General features: G+C 35.1%; 1 protein-coding gene across 23 annotated transcripts in view; it reads left to right on the forward strand.

The window, feature by feature from the left end:
- The window catches only part of CCSER1 (coiled-coil serine rich protein 1), a 1,487,998-nt gene that overhangs the window by 906,356 nt on the left and 561,059 nt on the right, over positions 1 to 20,583 (forward strand). Inside the window, exon 10 of one of the 23 annotated variants that reach the window (XM_086406534.1) lies at positions 14,612 to 17,444. The exons of the other annotated variants lie outside the window; for them this stretch is intronic. Coding sequence (XP_086262660.1) covers positions 14,612 to 14,644 — 33 coding nt within the window. The 3' untranslated portion in view covers positions 14,645 to 17,444. Of the gene's footprint in view, positions 1 to 14,611; positions 17,445 to 20,583 lie in introns of those variants that run through there. 23 annotated transcript variants of the gene reach the window in all.

A 20,583-nucleotide genomic window follows, 5' to 3' on the forward strand; every position in this document is an offset into this window, starting at 1 on the left:
AGGTTTTTATTTTGTAATATAGTTCTAATTTAGCATATAGAAGTAAACAGCTAATTAAACTGAGATTACTTTCCACTGCCAGCCAACATTTAGAACATAATCAGAGTTATTATTATAAAATTGTTTGAAGTTACATTACTACTTATGAATATGAACCCCAACCAAAATGCATAACATAATAACATAATTAAGAAAGACTATATTATTTCAGTATGTTGCCACTCAGATAACCAAATTAAAACTATTTGTCCTTCATTTCACCAGTTGTGGGCTTTTAGACTCATAAAAGATCTGTGGTTGATCTGTAACCTCTTATATCTGGCTCTTAAACAAGATGATATATTTTTCTGGTTCATTTTTATCCTTTATTTTTTAATGTAAATTTAGTTTAACAACATATGTATATAGTGCATCAGTATAATTTTTAATTTGTTAAGATGTTGAGATTTTGTTGAATCAAAATTTAAATTTAGTTGCATGGTCAAAATCACTGTAATCAAAACAATCTTGTAGAAAATCCAACAAATAAGACACAAATCAGAAAAATAAATTAATACACAAAAGGGAATTTGAATAGGATTTTATTTTCATCTGTGTGTCATTTAAATCACGGATAAGAATTTGCACTAATATAAGATTTCCTGAAAAAAAAAAAAAAAAGATTTCCTGGTAACATGACAAATCTGTTTTAGAGATGTGTATCTTAGAAAGACATTACATATAAATCTTTATAATTGATAATGTTTTTTTAATATAAATTTATTTATTTTAATTGGAGGTTAATTACTTTACAATATTGTATTGGTTTTGCCATACATCATGTTTTTAATCAATTTTTCAATCTTCTATTCCGCAAACTCCTAAAAAGAATTGGCTACAGAGTCAGACATGACTAATCAACTAACAAAGTATATAATAATATCTCTGCTGCACTGTGCTCAGTTGTGTCTGACTCTTTGTGACCCCATGAACTGTAGCCCACCAGGCTCCTCTGTCCATGGAACTTTCCAGACAAGAATACTGGAGCTGGTTGCCATTTCCAACACCAGGGGATCTTCCCAACCCAGTGATCGAATCCACATCTCTTGCATCTCCTGCTTGGCAGGCAGATTCTTTACCACTGTATAGAATCCTGGTGATATCTCATTGTGATTTTAATTTGCATTTCCCTGATGGCTAATGTTGAACATTTTATCATTTATTTACAATTGTCATAGCTTCTTTGGTGAAATAGCTGTTTATTTCTTATGCCCATTTCTAACTGGATTATTTATTGTTGTTTTCTATAGTGAATTTCAAGTCTTCTTTATCCATCTTGGATAGTTGTTCTTAATCAGCTCTGTAGTTTGCAAATCTTTTCTTCCAGTCTGTAGCTTCTCTTATCTCTTCACATGGTCTCTGACAGAGCAAAACTTGTTTATTCTTATGAACCATAAGTCTTCTAATTTAATAAATTATTCTCGCTAATTCTTAGCAGTATTCATTTTTTTAGGAAGTCTATTATGGGAATTACAAGATAATTGACAAATCATATTTGTAAATAGCTACATCAAAATAAATAGGATCCCACATGTTAATTTACTCTTGGGTATTATTATATACACTATGACAGCAAGATTTTTCTACAGCTTTCATGTCACATATCAGGATTATCATAATTTCTCTTTATTAAACCAGGAGCAAAGCACTTTGGTATATTTCCTTATGGAACATGAAGGGAAATTTTACTAATCAGTTTCTAGAATTGATCAGTTTACTGAAAATTATGGACTCTCTCTCTATATATATACACACACACACACTTTTCTAAACTTTCTTCTTCTTAATTAAATAATTATATACTTATTTTTTACTTAATATATACTTAATATATACTTAAATTGTGCTGCAATGACCTTTGACAAAAAACAGTTTTTCTTAAAATAGCATAGGCTTATTTCTCACTCTGTTAACAATATACTAGTGTATTCATTTCTTTCCAAGTATATCCCAATGCTTTGTGATAAAGAGAATATATTCAATAAGGTGAATAAAACGGAAATAATCAGCCGAGCCTTTGGAAGGACCATGAGGTTAGTTAATATGATTATCTATCTTTAGTGACTTTTAGCTTTCTGAAATCTCTCTCTCTCACACACACATACACGCACTCACATACTCACAAGTAAATGTGGGGACTGCATATATAAAACTACACACGTGTACATGCTAAATCACTTCAGTGGTATCTGATTCTTTGTGACCCTATGAACTGTAGCCTGCCAGCCTCTTTTGTCCATGGGTTTCTACAGGCAACAGTACTGGAGTTGGTTCCATGCCCTCCTGTGGGGAATCTTCGCAACTCAGGGATAGAACCCACGTTTCTTATGTCTCAAACTGGCAGGAGGGTTCTTTACCTCAAGTGCCACCTGGGAAGCACATAGAGTTGCATGTCGGCACGTGCTAAGTCAGTTCAGTAGTGTCCGGCTCTTTGTGACCCTATGAACCTCAGTTTCTTAGCTAGATGCAAAAAGTACTCTTGCTTTGAAAAGAATCAAAGTTTTCCCTCTTGGTAAACTGCTAAGGAGAATTGTCCCTTGGAAATTTTATAAAGGATTCATTGAAAGAAAATAAGCAATGATTTTTACAATGAACATAGAAATAATTTTTCACTTTGTTATTTCTTATAATGATGTTTGATGAAAGATAAGGAAATAATAGTAAAGTATAGCTATGAAGGTCAGGAAGCAACAGTTAGAACTGGACATGGAACAACAGACTGGTTCCAAATAGGAAAAGGAATACGTCAAGGCTGTATATTGTCACCCTGCTTATTTAACTTATATGCAGAGTACATCATAAGAAACGCTGGGCTGGAAGAAGCACAAGCTGCAATCAAGATTGCTGGGAGAAATATCAATAACCTCAGATATGCAGATGGCACCACCCTTATGGCAGAAAGAGAAGAAGAACTAAAAAGCCTCTTGATGAAAGTGAAAGTGGAGAGTGAAAAAGTTGGCTTAAAGCTCAACATTGAGAAAATGAAGATCATGGCATCTGGTCCCATCACTTCATGGGAAATAGATGGGGAAGCAGTGGAAACAGTGTCAGACTTTATTTTTTGGGGCTCCAAAATCACTGCAGATGGTGACTGCAGCTATGAAATTAAGAGATGCTTACTCCTTGGAAGAAAAGTTATGACCAACCTAGACCGTGTATTGAAAAGCAGAGACATTACTTTGCCAACAAAGGTCCGTCTAGTCAAGCCTATGGTTTTTCCAGTAGTCATGTATGGATGTGAGAGTTGGACTGTGAAAAAGGCTGAATGTGGAAGAATTGATGCTTTTGAACTGTGGTGTTGGAGAAGACTCTTGAGAGTCCCTTGGACTGCAAGGAGATCCAACCAGTCCATTCTGAAGGAGATCAGCCCTGGGATTTCTTTGGAAGGAATGATGCTAAAGCTGAAACTCCAGTACTTTGGCCACCTCATGCGAAGAGTTGACTCATTGGAAAAGACTCTGATGCTGGGAGGGATTGGGGACAGGAGGAGAAGGGGATGACAGAGGATGAGATGGCTGGATGGCCTCACTGACTCAATGGACGTGAATCTGAGTGAACTCTAGGAGTTGGTGATGGACAGGGAGGCCTGGCGTGCTGCGATTCATGGGGTCGCAAAGAGTCGGACACGACTGAGCAACTGAACTGAACTGAACTGATTGCTCTGAGAAGGCATTTCTGCTAATGTTGTCTTAGTATTCAACTGAAAAGAATAGGATATGCTTAGTATAATTTCCTCAATTAAATATGCATTTATTAAGTACTAAGAATAAAAGCTTGCTTTAATTTTCTATTTAAACACTTCTCCTTTTTTGTAGAAGCACCCTTTTTTAGTTCATATTAAATGTTTTAAGATCTTTTGTACTAGTCTAAACATACCTGATTACTTTTATTAAATGATTTTTCAAGATCAAAATTATTTTACAAAGCAACTTCTGTAAGTAATGTTTAAAACAAATAGCATCTTTTAGAAAGAATGACATCAAGCATAAGATAAACTGGGTACAATTCTTAATAATTGCATTAAAGTAAAATGTTATAAGAATGGATTCTAATTTAGATAATTTCATTCTTATCTTGAAATTGTTGAAGTCCTGACACTAAAAATATGGTTTTTTTGGAGTGTTTCCTTTGACACCGATCAAGGTTTGGAGATTGTAGTAGAACTCTGCAGTACAATAGAGGCGGTTCTGATTTAGTTTGCCTCTTAACCCTATTGGCTCTGCTCTCATTATGTCATTCTTGTGTATTTAGTATTATAATCTTCTGAAGTATGAATATGATCCCTATTATCACTCTAAAAATTCTACAAACATGAATCCTTTGAGTGGCTAATTGTTGGAAGGATCAAATCTAAGACAAATTCAAGATTTATTCTTAAGCAAAACCTCATTGATTTTTCCTTAGTTATGATTATAGAGGGCAATTTTAGTTTAATGTAGAGCAGTATGTTTGAATCCCACATTACTTTTTTTACCATTTAATGGACTAAAATGTATCCATTTGATAGGAAGAATTCCATTTACTCAAACTATCCATCTAATCCAGAATCAGAATCTTACATGTTGAATGAAAAGAACAGAAAGTAATTTTCAACAAGTTATTCTGTTTTCTGTGAACTTTCATCACCTCAAAATAGGGATTTTACAATTATTTATGTACAATATTTACTTTAAATAATTGGTAAAAAATGTACAGTTATATTTACTTTTTAACATTATCTACCTTTCTAAAGGGATTTGTGCTTTATTTTATAGCAGTTAATCTAATTTTCAAATATACAAATGATTGTCATATAATCCATAGAAAATTATGATTTCTATGGCTAATTTCTCTGGAAATAAACTATATTTTTATAGGCAATGTTATAATTTGTTCATTATATTTTAAAAGCATAAAGTAGCTTGCATCCACAGATATAAATTTAGTGCCACATAATATATTCTTCCTCTTCAACTTCCACTCCTTTCTCTGTAGGAAGGTGGGAGAACAAATTCTTACCTCAGCATTTCTACCTTAAATTCTTCAAGGAGAACTTCCTACTCTAGAACAGTTCTTTCTGCTATATAGCACTCTGTAATAGCATGGCCTCTAACAGCACTTTGCACTACCAGTATTGTAGGACTGAAAATATTTTATTTTACTTAGATTCTTTAAAATTAATTTTTATTTGAATGCAGTTAATTTTCAGTTTTGTGTTTCTGCTGTACAACATATCAGTTGTACATAAATCCACTCTTTTTTAAAGATTATGTTCCCATATAGATCATTACAGAGTAGTGAATAGAGTTCCCTGCGCTAACCTAACAATAGGTTCTTATTATCTATTTTATATATAGTTATGTGTATATGTCAGTACCAATCTCCCAATTTATCCCTTCTCCTTTTCCTCCCTTGGTAACTGTAAGTTGGTTTTTACATCTGTATCCCATTTCTGTTTTGTAAATAGGTTCATTTGTCCCATTATTTTAAATTCCATATATAAGCAATATCATATGATAGTTCTTTCTCTGTCTGACTTACCTCACTAAGTTTGACAATCTCTACGTCCATCCATGTTGCTGCAAATGGCATTATTTTGCTCTTTTTTATGGCTGAGTAATATTCCAGTGTGTGTGTCTGTATATATACATACAGAAACACACACACACAGACACCATATCTTCATCTATCCCTCTGTTAATAGACATTTAGGTTGCTTTGGTCATGGATATTGTAAATAGTGCTGCAGTGAACATTGAGATGTGTATATATTTTTGAATTATGGTTTTCTTCAGATGTATGCCCAGGAGTAGGATTGCTAGATAATGTGGTAGTTATACTTTTAGTTTTTTAAGGAATTTCCATACTGTTCTCCATAGTGGCGATACCAATTTACATTCCCACCAACAACGTAGGAGGGTTCCCTTTTCTTCATGCCCTCTCCAGCATTTATTTGCAGATTTTTTGGTAATGCCCATTCTGACCAATGTGAGGTGATACCTCATTTTTGTAGTTTTGATTTGAATTTAGCTGATAATTAGTGATGATGGGCATCTTTTCATGTGCTTCTTGGCTATCTGTATGTCTTCTTTGGAGAAATGCCTATTTAGATCTTCTGCCTGTTTTTTCATTTGGTTGTATTTTTGATATTGAGCTGTATGAGCTATTTGCATATTTTGAAATTAATCCCTTTTAGGTCACTTCTTTTGCAGATATTTTCTCCCATTCTGTGGGATGGCTTTTCATTCTGTTTATGGCTTACTTTGTTCTAAAGCTTTTAAGTTTAATTAAGAAATGTTACTTTATTTTTGTTTTTATTTTTATTACTCTGAAAGGTGTACCAAAAAAGATACTGCTGTGATTTATGTCAGAAAATGTTCTGCCTATGTTTTCCTCTAAGAGTTGTATAGTATCCAGTCTTACATTTAGGTCTTTAATTCATTTTGCATTTATTTTAATGTGTGGTGTTAGAGAATGTTCTAATTTCATTCTTTTACATGTAGTAGTTCAGTTTTCCCAACACCACTTATTGAAGAGACTGTTTTTTTCTCCATTGTATATTATTGCTCCTTTGTCATGGATTAAGTGACCATAGGTGAGTAGGTTTATCTCTGGATGTTCTATCTTATTTCATTGATCCATATTTCTGTGTTTTTTTTTTTTTTGCCAGTACCATACATAGTGTTTTGATTACCACAGCTTTGCAGTATAGTCTGAAGTTAGGGAATCTGATTCCTCCAGGGCTGTTTTCTCATTGTCAAGATTGCTTAGGGTATTTGGGGTCATTTGTTTTTGTTTTATTTAGATTTTAAATACCTCTTTTGCATTTATAATTTAAGCTCTATGATGGCAGAGTTCCAGTATGTCATCTCCTCCCTTTTAGCTCAGGGCTTAGCTCAAGAATAGCACATGACAAATATGCAATAAATATTTGTTGAATACATACATAAATAAAACTATCACTCTCTAGTAGGAATGATTTTGATAATGGCATTGGCATATGATATAAAAATAAAAGAAACTTTTTAAGGTTCCTTCAAAAGCACATCTATAATCCATTCCTTTTGTCATTCATTCTCCAGATACTTATTTTACTCCTAGATTTTCTTAAAAACCATTGCAGTGGCTAGTAGGCATATCAAGATGAATAGAAGCCAATTTCTAACTTAAGAGAATTAGCAGTTCATTATGGAGATAGACACTTGTCCAAATAACTATAACACAGAATCACAAATTCTGTAACAGAAACCTAAGTTTTATGAAAAGAGCCCCACCTCATAGAGGAGTTGGCATAGAATTGCACATTGACCTGAAATATTTTACTTATATTACTTTTTTCTCTTGAGAATAAATATAAAATAAAAGGCAAATATTCAGTTTGTGCTCCTTGTGTCCATATAATATAATGTAGGACTTTATTTTTTCAGTTCTTTAGGGGGTCTTTATTATTATTATTAATATTGAGGGTATTTATATAGTAGCCATTACTATTCCTTCTGGTCTTATGGCAACATAAGTCATAGCTAAAGAAAGAAAAGCAAATAACATTTTACTGGGTTATTGTTTTCTCAAGTTTTAATCTCTTTCCATGTGTTTCAGCTACTTATTCCTTTCCAAGTCAAAATCCATCCACATTTCTCTTGGAACTGATTACAAACACAATTATAAAGGCACTAACAAAGTAGATAAATATATTATAATATCTTTAGAGTTACCAGCAGTCATTGCATATGTTGGTACTGGTGTCCTGCACAGCCACAGTGGGATTTGCCTCAGACATATGCAATATATAACCACTTAGTGGAAGGTAATGGTTCCTGGCACTATGAAACTATCCTAAAAATAATGTAACCAGAATAGTATGCACTTGCTTTTAGCCTAAAATTAGCCTAAATAATTAAAATTCTTAATCTGCCTTCTTTTATTTCCTATTGATTTTATTTAAAACAAATGTTTCCTGTGGAATATTTGCATTTGATATTACTTAACTGGCTGATAACCAAGGTTTGTATTGTCATGATATAGGAAACAGAGATTATGGGTCCTATGGAAAATTTCATTGAGTAATAAATGTAGCTTGAGCCATTGCAAACTTTTAAAAACTGCTAGTATTTAAGATCAAAGCTCTGAGTTTAATACTTTTTTGATCAGCTGTTTTTTATATTTATAGGACTATACTTTTAACCTTAGAAAACTGTCTCAAAAATAGCACCATGTTGACAGTGATTTAGTATAGGAATGATTTAGTGCAGAATAGATCTGTTGTCCCTATTATGTGGGGAAAAAAATTAGACCTTTTTTATAATAGTAGATCAGAAATATATACATGATGGCACTTTTGGAAGCCTATTAAAACATGTAAATATTTTGTTACTAAAATTTCCTTTTTGTAGTCCTAACAATGCAAAAATCTAATGTGTAGCTGGATTTTCTTTTTTTCTTTTTTTTTGACTATTTAATGTACTTCTCTACTTAATGACAGTTTACATCTTTTTCAGTTTCTTAAATGTCTGGTAATAATGATGATGAACTCTATTTAAGAATCTTTTCCTCTTTAGCTCTATAACGATAGAAGGCCAAGATGTTTGGATTATATTTGCACATATGATTATCAATCATAAATGCCAGGAATATTTTCTTTTAGTATCAGTTCAGTTCAGTCACTCAGTCGTGTCCGACTCTTTGAGACTCCGTGAGTCGCAGCACACCAGGCCTCCCTGTCCATTACTAACTCCGGAAGTTCACCCAAACTCATGTGCATTGAGTCAGTAATGCCATCCAGCCATCTCATCTTCTGTCGTCCCCTTCTCCTCCTGCCCCCAATCCCTCCCAGCATCAGGGTCTTTTCCAATGAGTCAACTCTTCACATGAGGTGGCCAAAGTATAGGAGTTGCAGCCTCAGCATCAATCCTTCCAGTGAACACCCAGGACTGATCTCCTCTAGGATGGACTGGTTGGATCTCCTGGCAGTCCAAGGGACTCTCAAGAGTCTTCTCCAGCACCACAGTTCAAAAGCATCAATTCTTCGGCACTCAGCTTTCTTCACAGTCCAACTCTCACATCCATACATGACCACTGGAAAAACCATAGCTTTGACTAGACGGACCTTTGTTGGCAAAGTAATGTCTCTGCTTTTCAATATGCTATCTAGGTTGGTCATAACTTTCTGTCCAAGGAGTAAGTGTCTTTTAATTTCATGGCTGCAATCAGCATCTGCAGTGATTTTGGAGCCCCAAAAAATAAAGTCTGACACTGTTTCCACTGTTTCTCCATCTATTTCCCATGAAGTGATGGGACCAGATGCCACGATCTTTGTTTTCTGAATGTTGTGCTTTAGACAACTTTTTCACTCTCCTCTTTCACTTTCATAATTAGGCTCTTTAGTTCCTCTTCACTTTCTGCCATAAGGGTGGTGTCATCTGCATATCTGAGGTTATTGATATTTCTCCCAGCAATCTTGATTGCAGCTTGTGCTTCTTCTAGCCCAGCATTTCTTATGATGTACTCTGCATATAAGTTAAATAAGCAGGGTGACAATATACAGCCTTGATGAACTCCTTTTCCTATTTGGAACCAGTCTGTTGTTCCATGTCCCATTCTAACTGTTGCTTCCTGACCTGCATACAAATTTCTCAAGAGGCAGATCAGGTGGTCTGGTATTCCCACCTCTTTCAGAATTTTCCACAGTTTATTGTGATCCACACAGTCAAAGGCTTTGGCATAGTCAATAAAGCAGAAATAGATGTTTTTCTGGAACTCTCTTGCTTTTTCGATGATCCAGTGGATGTTGGCAATTTAATCTCTGGTTCCTCTGCCTTTTCTAAAACCAGCTTGAACATCTGGAAGTTCATGATTCACGTTTGAATTCTGAGTATGATATTTAAAAAAATCAATCTAATTATATAGCATAATACTTATGTTCATTGGTCTGCGGAAATATTAATCTTATGAACACAGTTGTTTCATTTTTCAAAATTTCAAGTCATATTTCTTCTTTGACATGATGTTCAAACTGATTTTAAAATACTTTTTAAAAATAATCTTGTTAGCAAACAGGTAAAAATTAAGCAATAATGAAGTCATTTTAACTTTCAGAATGAAATCAAATGTATATGCACATAATTATTTTAGTCAGTATAATTACTTCCTTAAGTTTGATGGGCCTGTCAAATTAAAAAATAATCCCATCAAAATGGGATGGGGATCCTAGTTCTTTTTCATGGAGCCAAAGAATGATCTTCACAAACACAAATACTCACAGCAGCAAGTAAACAGGATTTACTTTAGAGAGAAAGAAAGTACAAAGCTCTTAGCATAGCCTCTGAGAGGGGGTGAAGAGCCCTGAAAAGGCAGGTATTACAGCAGTTCATATCCTTACTAGTATTGATTTGTACTTTTCTGATTGGTTCTGACTTTTAATATATGTCATTTCTAGTCAATCAGGTTAAAGGTCACAGTGTATAAGTTGATATCTTTATGGCTTCTTTCTATACTCAGATTGTTAGCTTTTTTAGACATTAAGTCACCATCCCCTGACCTTTTCTTATGACCCTCAGCCATTTTACAGTGGACTAGATGTATAGGCTAAAAGTCAATGATCACCAGTTAATGGAACAAAAGTTACTTACTACCCTTTCCTGGATCTGAGTGCTGATAATTTATCAGGCCAAGCATACATTTCTCTGAGAGTCAGAAATTCAGGCAAAGGGTGTAGTTTTAGGTTAATGGAGCAGGATGTTTATTAAAACAGACCAAGGTCTCAGAGTTCCTACAGTAGCCGCCTAACAATTTCTATCTCAGTATTAAACTAAGGATTTTTTTTTTTTAAAAAGGGCATCTGAATGTTATTTCCTTTTTAACATCGAGTATCCAGTGTTAGACAAAAATAATCAATGAGAAAAACTTCAGTAGGAACTTTCAAGTACTCAAAATCTCAATTTTTGAAAGCTTTTCTAATATTACTAGATTTATTGTTTAAGCGTTACCTGATTTGCTCCTGAATGAAAATATTCTGTCTTTGGTGTTAACATTTTATGTATTTCTGAGTAATTTTTTTATCCAGTTGTTGGTATTATTTCTGAATCCTTTCAACCTGATTCCGGACGATGAAACAAGGTCATGGAGACACTATTTTGATTCTTGAGCTCCAAGACTTTGGCCTCTTGTTCTATATTAGCAAAGGTGGGATGAAGGGGGCACGTTCCTGTCATCTTTCACTAACTAGGAGAGGGACTTTGAGAGAGAAGCATGAAGTGAATAGGGAGAATGTTGTCCTGGGTACCTTTTTCTCTATTCAGTCTGAACATTGTACATCTAGTGTTTTGGTGCTTTTTAACTCAGAAATGACTCTAGGAAATAATTTTCTTGTCTACCTTCATCTACTTTTCAGCTCAATAGCCTTGAAAGCTACTCTGCCTGGACTAGTGGCAAAAGATGAACACAAGGTTTCCTTCCACTAAGTGATTGCCCTGACAATGCTAAGGACAGGTTCTCATGTCAATTGAGAGAATAAAATGTTGATAGTGTTCCAGTGAGTGTAAAGATGTTACTGCTATTTAGTCTTCAGGAAAACTGTGGTTCGACTATTTAGTATATTAAGACTACTTCCCATTTTATTGTGTTTTACATGTCACCAGGCATTTTTACACAGACACATTATCAAGATTAATTTTCATAATTATTTCAGAGGGGAATGAGCCTTCTGGTTGTTAAATGCCCAAGGCACTCCCAGGACTGCCTGTAACCTGGGGTCTTTTTCAAGGAAGTAAAGATAGGAAAGTGATTACAGTTATCTGAATGCCTTCTTGTTGAGACGTAAATGGGGCTTGTCTCAAAGAGTTTCAGTTGCCCAAAGTCATATAAATTACCCAGCCTGGGGAGAAAATGAAGATATATTAATGGAATTTGAAGCAAGTGATAGAAAACATTTGTCTGACTTTGGTAAACTTTCACCCTACTCCAGAAGTCTCCAATAGGGTTTTCTGGATCCAAGTCTTTTCTTTCATCAAGTCCTCTATATCTGTCTCTCAACATTTTTCATTTTCCTTCTTTTTCCAACTCTCTAATAACCTTCTGTAAGAGGTTATAATCCCAATCTAAAATTATGCTGCCAGTTTAAAAATCCAAGCACATCATGTTATAGTTTTCATGAATATATAAATGAGGATGTTACTTATTACTTATGAGAGTGAGATTTTCAGACGTTTTGGCAGACTTTTAACTTTTTTCCGGGGATGCCTGCTGGTCCTTGGAGATGGATTTTGGTATTGCTTATCTATTTCAAGCCTCATAAATCTAGGCTGTCTTTTTCAATGTAGATTAAAACCTCCATATTACCATAAAAGAAAAACTTCTAGGACCATTTCTGATAGGCTTGATAAAAGCATAAATTCTACCAGCTTTTTCTAAATGACTTGCTTTCTCTTCAACCCCAAGACTACTCCTAGTCACTTTTACTGCTTCTACTTCTGTGCGTCAACTCTCCAACCACCGCCACTTGTGCTACAAAAACTAATATATTCATTAAGCATTATATTCTATAAGAGTTATATTCTGTAAACCTTAAGCACTTTATTATCTAGTGAATTCTTTTGAGTACTGAGCAACTAAGTTTCATTTAATATTTTTACATAAAGCTATTATATTCATTGTGACATAAAGTTGTTTTTTAAACAAAGTCAGTTTCTTATTTCTTGACAAATTTAATATAAATATAAACATAAATTTTAAAATATTAGTAAGCATCTACTTTATACATATCCTGAATGAGAGATTGAGTCAAATATTTGACATGATTTATGCCAAAAATAACAAATACTATTAAGACACATTATATATATTTTTTGCAATGAAAAATTTGGGTTGTCATAAAAAGGTAATTAAATTCTGTTTATGTAGGACTGGAAGGTGACATTTGTCACAGGAAATTTCATTTTGGAGAGAGTTAAACCCACAGTTTATCTCAGTGGAAATTATGAGGATAAATTACTCTTCCAAGCTTTACATTTATTTTAAATAAAAAAAAATACATAAATGCACCCGAATAGTATAACTCACTGGCTCAAAATATAAAGCATATTCTGAATAAAATTATATCTCCATTCTACATTTATTAAATGATTCTAGTTTATTTGTCTATTTTATTATCTAATAACTCATCTTATCATTATTTAATTTAAATATAATAATACTATAGGAAAGTCACAGTTTCACTATAAACTTTTATGTTTATTTCCTAAGCTTATAGTTTTCTTTTTTTTAAATTTTATTTTATTTAACTTAACAATATTGTATTGGTTTTGCCATACATCAAAATGAATCTGCCACAGGTATACATGTGTTCCCCATCCTGAACCCTCCTCCCTCCTCCCTCCCCATACCATCCCTCTGGGTCATCCCAGTGCACCAGCCCCAAGCATCCAGTATCGTGCATTGAACCTGGACTGGCGACTTGTTTCATATATGATATTATACATATTTCAATGCCTTGAATGCAATTTAGTTTCAACTGAATTGGAAAGTATACCAGAAAAGTTCTTATTTTACTGGTAAACTAGTTAAATTAAATTATAGTGAAAAAAAATAATGCCAATGCAGATTTTTATTTGGATCTATTGCTTTTCAAATATTTTTTTTTAACAATTTGTTTTAAATAATCTGCTACTGTGATTATGTACTGTCTCTGATCTTCACATGGAATTAAAGTCAGAATCCTAGTTATTTAAATAGAAAGAAGGAAGGTAGAAAAGAAAGAGAGGGAGTGATGAAAAAAAAAATTACACAAGGCACTGAATAATCCATAAACCAGATTCTTTGAGACATACATTTATTAAAGTTTTATCAATCTTTTCCATATAAATAATGATTTTACAGTTCTAGAGATGTAGCTTTCTCAGACATTGTTTTATATATTTGATTTATTAACATTTATTTTTATATTTGAAAGAAAATATTTTTTATTGAACTGTAGTTAATTAGCAAAGTTGTGTTAGTTTCTGATGTACAACAAAGTAATTCATTTATATATATATATATATGTATGTATGTATGTATATACACACACGACACACACATATAGCTATGCATTTTCTTTTTCATTATGGTTTGTTACAGGATATTGAATATAGTTCCTTGGGCTCTAGAGTAGGACCTTGCTTTTTTACTTGTTTTATATAGAGTAGTTTGTATCTGCTAATCAGAAACTCCTAATGTATTCCTCCTCCATCCCTTTTCCCCTTTTGTAACCATAAGTTTGTTTTCTATGACCTTTAGTATGTTTCTATTTCATAAATAAGTACATTTGTGTCATATTTTGGATTCCATATATAAGTAATACCATATAGTATTAATCTTTCAATTTCTGACTTACTTCACTTAGCATAGCAATCTCTAGGTCCATTTAGGTTGCTGCAGATGGCATTATTCTTATTTATGACTGAGTATGTTCGATTTTTATAAATATACCAATCCTCTGTCCAATGTGCTGATGGACATTTAGGTTATTTCCATGTCTTGGCTATTGTAATAGTGCTGTAATGAACATTGGGGTGCATGTATCTTTTTGAATTACAGTTTTCTCTGAATCTATGTACAGGATTGGAATTTCTGGCCAGAATACACAGAGTGAGTGAGTGAAGTCACTCAGTCATGTCCGACTCTTTGCAACCCCTTGGACTGTGGCCCACCAGGCTCCTGCCTCCATGGGATTCTCCAAGCAAGAGTACTATGCAGTCCATGGAATTCTCCAGGCCAGAATACTGAAGTGGGCAGCCTTTCCCTTCTCCAGAGGATCTTCCCAATCCAGGGATTGAACCCAGGTCTCCCACATTGTGGGCAGATTCTTTACCAGCTGAGCCACAAGGGAGACCAGAATACACAGAAGAACTGTACAAAAAAGATCTTCACGACCCAGATAATCATGATGATATGATCACTCACCTAGAGCCAGACATCCTAGAATATGAAGTCAAGTGGGCCTTAGGAAGCATCACTCTGAAGAAACCTAGTGGAGGTGATAGAATTCCAGTTAAGCTATTTCAAATCCTAAAAGATGATGCTGTGAAAGTACTACATTCAGTATGCCAGCAAATTTGGATAACTCAGCAGTGGCCACAGGACTGGAAAAGGTCAGCTTTCATCCCAGTCCCAAAGGAAAGTAATGCCAAAGAATGCTCAAACTACTGCACAATTGCACTCATATCACATGCGAGGAAAGTAATGCTCAAAATTCTCCAAGCCAGGCTTCAGTAGTACCTGAATCATGAACTTCCAGATGTTCAAGTTGGATTTAGAAAAGGCAGAGGAACCAGAGATCAAATTGCCAACATCCGCTGGATCATGGAAAACTATGAGAATTTCAGAAAAACATATACTTCTGCTTTATTGACTATGCCAAAGCCTTTGACTGTGTGGATCACAATAAACTGTGGAAAATTCTGAAAGAGATGGGAATACCAGAGCATCTGACCTGCCTCTTGAGAAATCTGTATTCAGGTCAGGAAGCAACAGTCAGAACTGGACATAGAACAACAGACTGGTTCCAAATAGGAAAAGGAGTATGTCAAGGCTGTATATTGTCACCCTGCTTATTTCACTTCTATAAAGAGTACATCATGAGAAATGCTGGACTGGAGGAAGCACAAGCTGGAATCACGATTGCCTGGAGAAATATCAATAATCTCAGATATGCAGATGACACCACCCTTATGGCATGAAGCTAAGAGGAACTAAAAAGCCTCTTGATGAAAGTGAAAGAGGAGAGTGAAAAAGTTGTCTTGAAGCTCAACATTCAGAAAACTAAGATTATGGCATCCAGTCCCATCACTTCATGGCAAATAGATGGAGAAACAGTGGAAGGCTATTTTTTGGGGTTCCAAAATCACTGTAGATGGTGACTGCAGCCACAAAATTAAAAGACACTTATTCCTTGGAAGAAAAGTTGTGACCAACCTAGACAGTGTATTAAAAGCAGAGACATTACTTTGCCAACAAAAGTCTGTAGGCAAAGCTATGGTTTTCCAGTAGTTATGTTTGGATGTGAGCACTGGATTATAAAGAAAGCTGAGCACTGAAGAATTTATGATTTTGAACTGTGATGTTGGAGAACACTCTTAAGAGTCCCTTGGACTGCAAGGAGATCCAAACAGTCCATCTTAAAGGAGATCAGTCTTTAGTGTTCATTGGAAGGACTGATGTTGAAGCTGAAACTCCAATACTTTGGCCACCTGATGCAAAAAACTGACTCATTGGAAAAGACCGTGATGCTGGGAAGGCAGGAGGATTGAAGGCAGGAGGAGAAGGGGACAACGGAGGATAAGATGGTTGGATGACATCACAGACTTAATGGACATGAGTTTGATTAAACTCCTGGAGTTGGTAATGGACAAGGAGGCCTGGCGTGCTGCAGTCCATGGGGTCGCAAATAATTGGACACGACTGTGCAACTGAACTGATGACAGCCCTAATTTTAGTTTTATGAAAAACCTCTGTACTGTTTTCCGTAGTGACTGCACCAATTTACATTCCTACTAGTGGAGGATGGTTCTCTTTGGAGAGAAAGGAATATTTAAATTTCTATTAACATGTGCTTATTATAAAGTTTACATAAATATTGTAGTTAATTTGATAGGCAAAAGATTACTTTTACTTATTCAAGAATATGATATTTCAGTTTCTTACCTAGTGTATTAAAGTTCTTTCAATAATAACTAGAGAATAAATTTCAATTTCATTGTCTGAAAAGGTTCTTATTCAGGTCATGTATTTTTTTTAATACTATTAAAATATTTAAAGTTCTACATGTATAGAAACCTTAGTTTTATTCAAGTATAAAACATTACAGATTAATATAATTTTGTAAAGATGAAAAATTACAGGTAGCCTGGGTATATGATTTATAAAGATTTTGGTTGAAAAGTGTTTTGATCATTCCTCTAAGTAACTTATTACTGAATAGATTTCTTATTTGGATAAAAGGTCCTTCACTTACATTCATGTGATTTACACTAGCTGTTGGCTTTAAGTAGTAGGAAATATTTGTAATAAACAACAACAGCAACAGTAAGTATAGTTTAAATGTCTCTCAATTTTCATTTGAGGTTGACTGGATTAGGTTGAATAACTCATAGTTTTATATATGTACTTTTTTTTTTTTTGAAGGTTAACTATATGTGTTTTTAATTTTTATTCAAAAGTATAATTAACAAATTAACTTTGATCTCAGTGAAACAATTTTTAAGTAATTTCATACTGTTTTATGTCATTAAAGGCTTAATCTGTAATATAAATGTCAGTAGAATAAACATTTTACAATCATTTGTGAACATTTCTTTTGGCTTGAGTAAACAACAGAAGAGTTATCCCTTATGCATTTTAAATATACTGCTTTATTTAAAATAATCAGCATCATTATTGTCATCAACACCATCATCATCACTTTTACTATGATCTCTACTGTAATTATCACCATGATAGTTATTGTACATTCTATAAAATAATATGTAAATTAATATTTTTCTATTTCAATTACCTACCATTGCTAATAGATCTCTGTTGATATTCTGAAAAAAGAAATTTTATCTCTGTGTATGCACATACTATATATGCTGCTGCTGCTGCTGCTAAGTCGCTTCAGTTGTGTCCGACTCTGTGTGACCCCATAGACGGCAGCCACCAGGCTCCCCTGTCCCTGGGATTCTCCAGGCAAGAACACTGGAGTGGGTTGCCATTTCCTTCTCACAGGCAGAATCTGTGCTGGGCCAGCCAGACTCTCTGCCGCCCGGGGCCAGGCGGCAGGAAATGTGAGGAATGCAGGAAAGTGAAAAGTGAAAGTGAAGTCTCTCAGTCGTGTCCGACTCCTCGCAACCCCATGGCCTGCAGCCTACCAGGCTCCTCCATCCATGGGATTTTCCAGGCAAGAGTACTGGAGTGGGGTGCCATTGCCTTCTCCGTACTATATATGCTAACTATAGCATATAATAGATATGCCTTTTAAAAATATAAATTTTTATGGTTGCATAAAGTGTTGTGTACTAGATACTGTACATGAAATTAGAAATGGTGCATGTTTAATTTACGTAGGGGTTCCTAATGGCTCAGACAGTAAAGAATCTGCCTGCCATGTGGGAGACCCAGGTACAATCCCTGGGTTGGGAAAATCCCCTGGAGAAGTAACCCACTCCAGTATTCTTGCTTTGAAAATTCCATGGACAGAGGAACCTGGTGGGCTACAGTATATGGGGTTGCAAAGAGTCAGACATGACTAAGCGTTTAACACACTTTAAGTAACATCCTTCACAATGTGTAGTGGGGATGTATATGGTTTTAGAAAGATTTTTGTTGCTGTATTTTGTTTGTTTGCTTTATGTTAGTTAGGTAACTATTTAGTTTTATATTTAAAGAGAGTGATTCAAGCTTTTTCTTTATGTGTTAAGGGTAAGGTGGGAGTAAGGAGAGGGAGTTTTAACTCAGGAGAGGAAGAAGTGGTTAAGAAAAATAATACAGGATATGGAATAAAGTTCAGTAGTGAGGAACTGGTCTAAATCTGGAAGAATGTGTCTGGTAAATAGTTTTTTGGTGGGAGTAATAAGAATAAAGGGGCTTCCCAAGTGGCGCTAGTGTAAAGAACCCACCTGCTCATGCAGGTGACAAGACATGTGGGTTCGATCCCTGGGTTGGGAAGGTCCCCTGGAGGAGGGCATGGCAACCCACTCCAGTATTCTTGCCTGAAGAATCCCATGGACCTAGGAGCCTGGCGGGCTATGGTCCATGGGGTCATAAAGAGTTGGATGTGATTGAAGTGACGTTACACACACAGTAAGAATAAGTGAATAAAACGATAAGGTTATTAGAACAAAGGGGATCAGCAGTAGAGAAAGCAGTAAATTGAGAGAGCTTATATCTAAGGGCCTTTATTTCCTAAGTGAAAACAGAGGTAAGATCAGCTCTTGCAACCTCTTAACTCTTTCTCCATCTCATAAAGGGAAAAGTAGAGGCCTGAAGAAAATGAACAAGTTTTCAAATGACAGCAATGCAGGATGATGGGAAAGTGAATAGAATGGAAAGATTTGGAAGGATTGAAAAATCATTGCTAAAGATATTTTACACTGGACATCAGCTTTCCACCAGTATTGCTTTTAATTGTAGATTGAATTTAAGCAGGAAGAGTATCTTTACCAGCCATTTAAATATAGAGTTACAAAGCTCAGATTGCCCAACATTCAAAACTACATGATATTTCTTATTTATATGTTATATAAAAAGAGGAGGAAATACTAAATAAGGAAAGCTCAGGAAGGTCACTGAAGAACCTTCTGGGAATAACAATGAAACTGCATGAACCAGGAATTTATCTAAGTGAAATCCGCCATGTACTCTGGAATCTGACATTTGCTGTGTCCTAAGGCTGCAATTCATGGGGTTGCAAAGAGTCGGACACGACTGAGCGACTGAACTGAACTGAAGGCTATCCCCAGGTTATTAAGTTTATTTCTATCTATTTCATTCCAGTCCCAAAGAAAGGTAATGCCAAAGAATGTTCAAACTACTGCACAATTGCACTCATCCCACATGCTAGTAAAGTAATGCTCAAAATTCTCCAAGCCAGGCTTAAGCAATACATGAACCGTGAACTTCCTGATGTTCAAGCTGGTTTTAGAAAAGTCAGAGGAACCAGAGACCAAATTGCCAATATCCACTGGATCATGGAAAAAGCAAGAGAGTTCCAGAAAAACATCTATTTCTGCTTTATTGACTATGCCAAAGCCTCTGACTGTGTGGATCACAATAAACTGTGGAATATTCTTCAAGAGATGGGAATACCAGACCACCTGACCTGCCTCTTGAGAAATCTGTATTCAGGTCAGGAAGCAACAGTCAGAACTGGACATGGAACAACAGACTGGTTCCAAATAGGAAAAGGAGTACGTCAAGGCTGTATATTATCACCCTGCTTATTTAACTTATATGCAGAGTACATCATGAGAAACACTGGACTGGAAGAAACACAAGCTGGAATCAAGATTGCTGGGAGAAATATCAATAACCTCAGATATGCAGATGACACCACCCTTATGGCAGAAAGTGAAGAGGAACTAAAAAGCCTCTTGATTAAGGTGAAAGAGGAGAGTAAAAAAGTTGGCTTAAAATTCAACGTTCAGAAAACTAAGATCATGGCATCCAGTCCCATCACTTCATGGGAAATAGATGGGGAAACAGTGGAAACAGTGTCAGACTTTATTTTTTGGGGCTCCAAAATCACTGCAGATGGTGACTGCAGCCATGAAATTAAAAGACGCTTACTCCTTGGAGAGAAAGTTATGACCAACCTAGATAGCATATTGAAAAGCAGAGACATTACTTTGCCAACAAAGGTCCGTCTAGTCAAGGCTATGGTTTTTCTTGTGGTCATGTATGGATGTGAGAGTTGGACTGTGAAGAAGGCTGAGCACCAAAGAATTGATGCTTTTGAACTGTGGTGTTGGAGAAGACTCTTGAGAGTCCCTTGGACTGCCAGGAGATCCAACCAGTCCATTTTGAAGGAGATCAGCCCTGGGATTTCTTTGGAAG

The sequence above is a fragment of the Bos grunniens genome, chromosome 6 (genome assembly GCF_055505025.1).
Source record: "Bos grunniens cultivar Pamir isolate PY7600 chromosome 6, Bosgru_T2T1.0, whole genome shotgun sequence".
Lineage (NCBI taxonomy): Eukaryota > Metazoa > Chordata > Mammalia > Artiodactyla > Bovidae > Bos > Bos grunniens.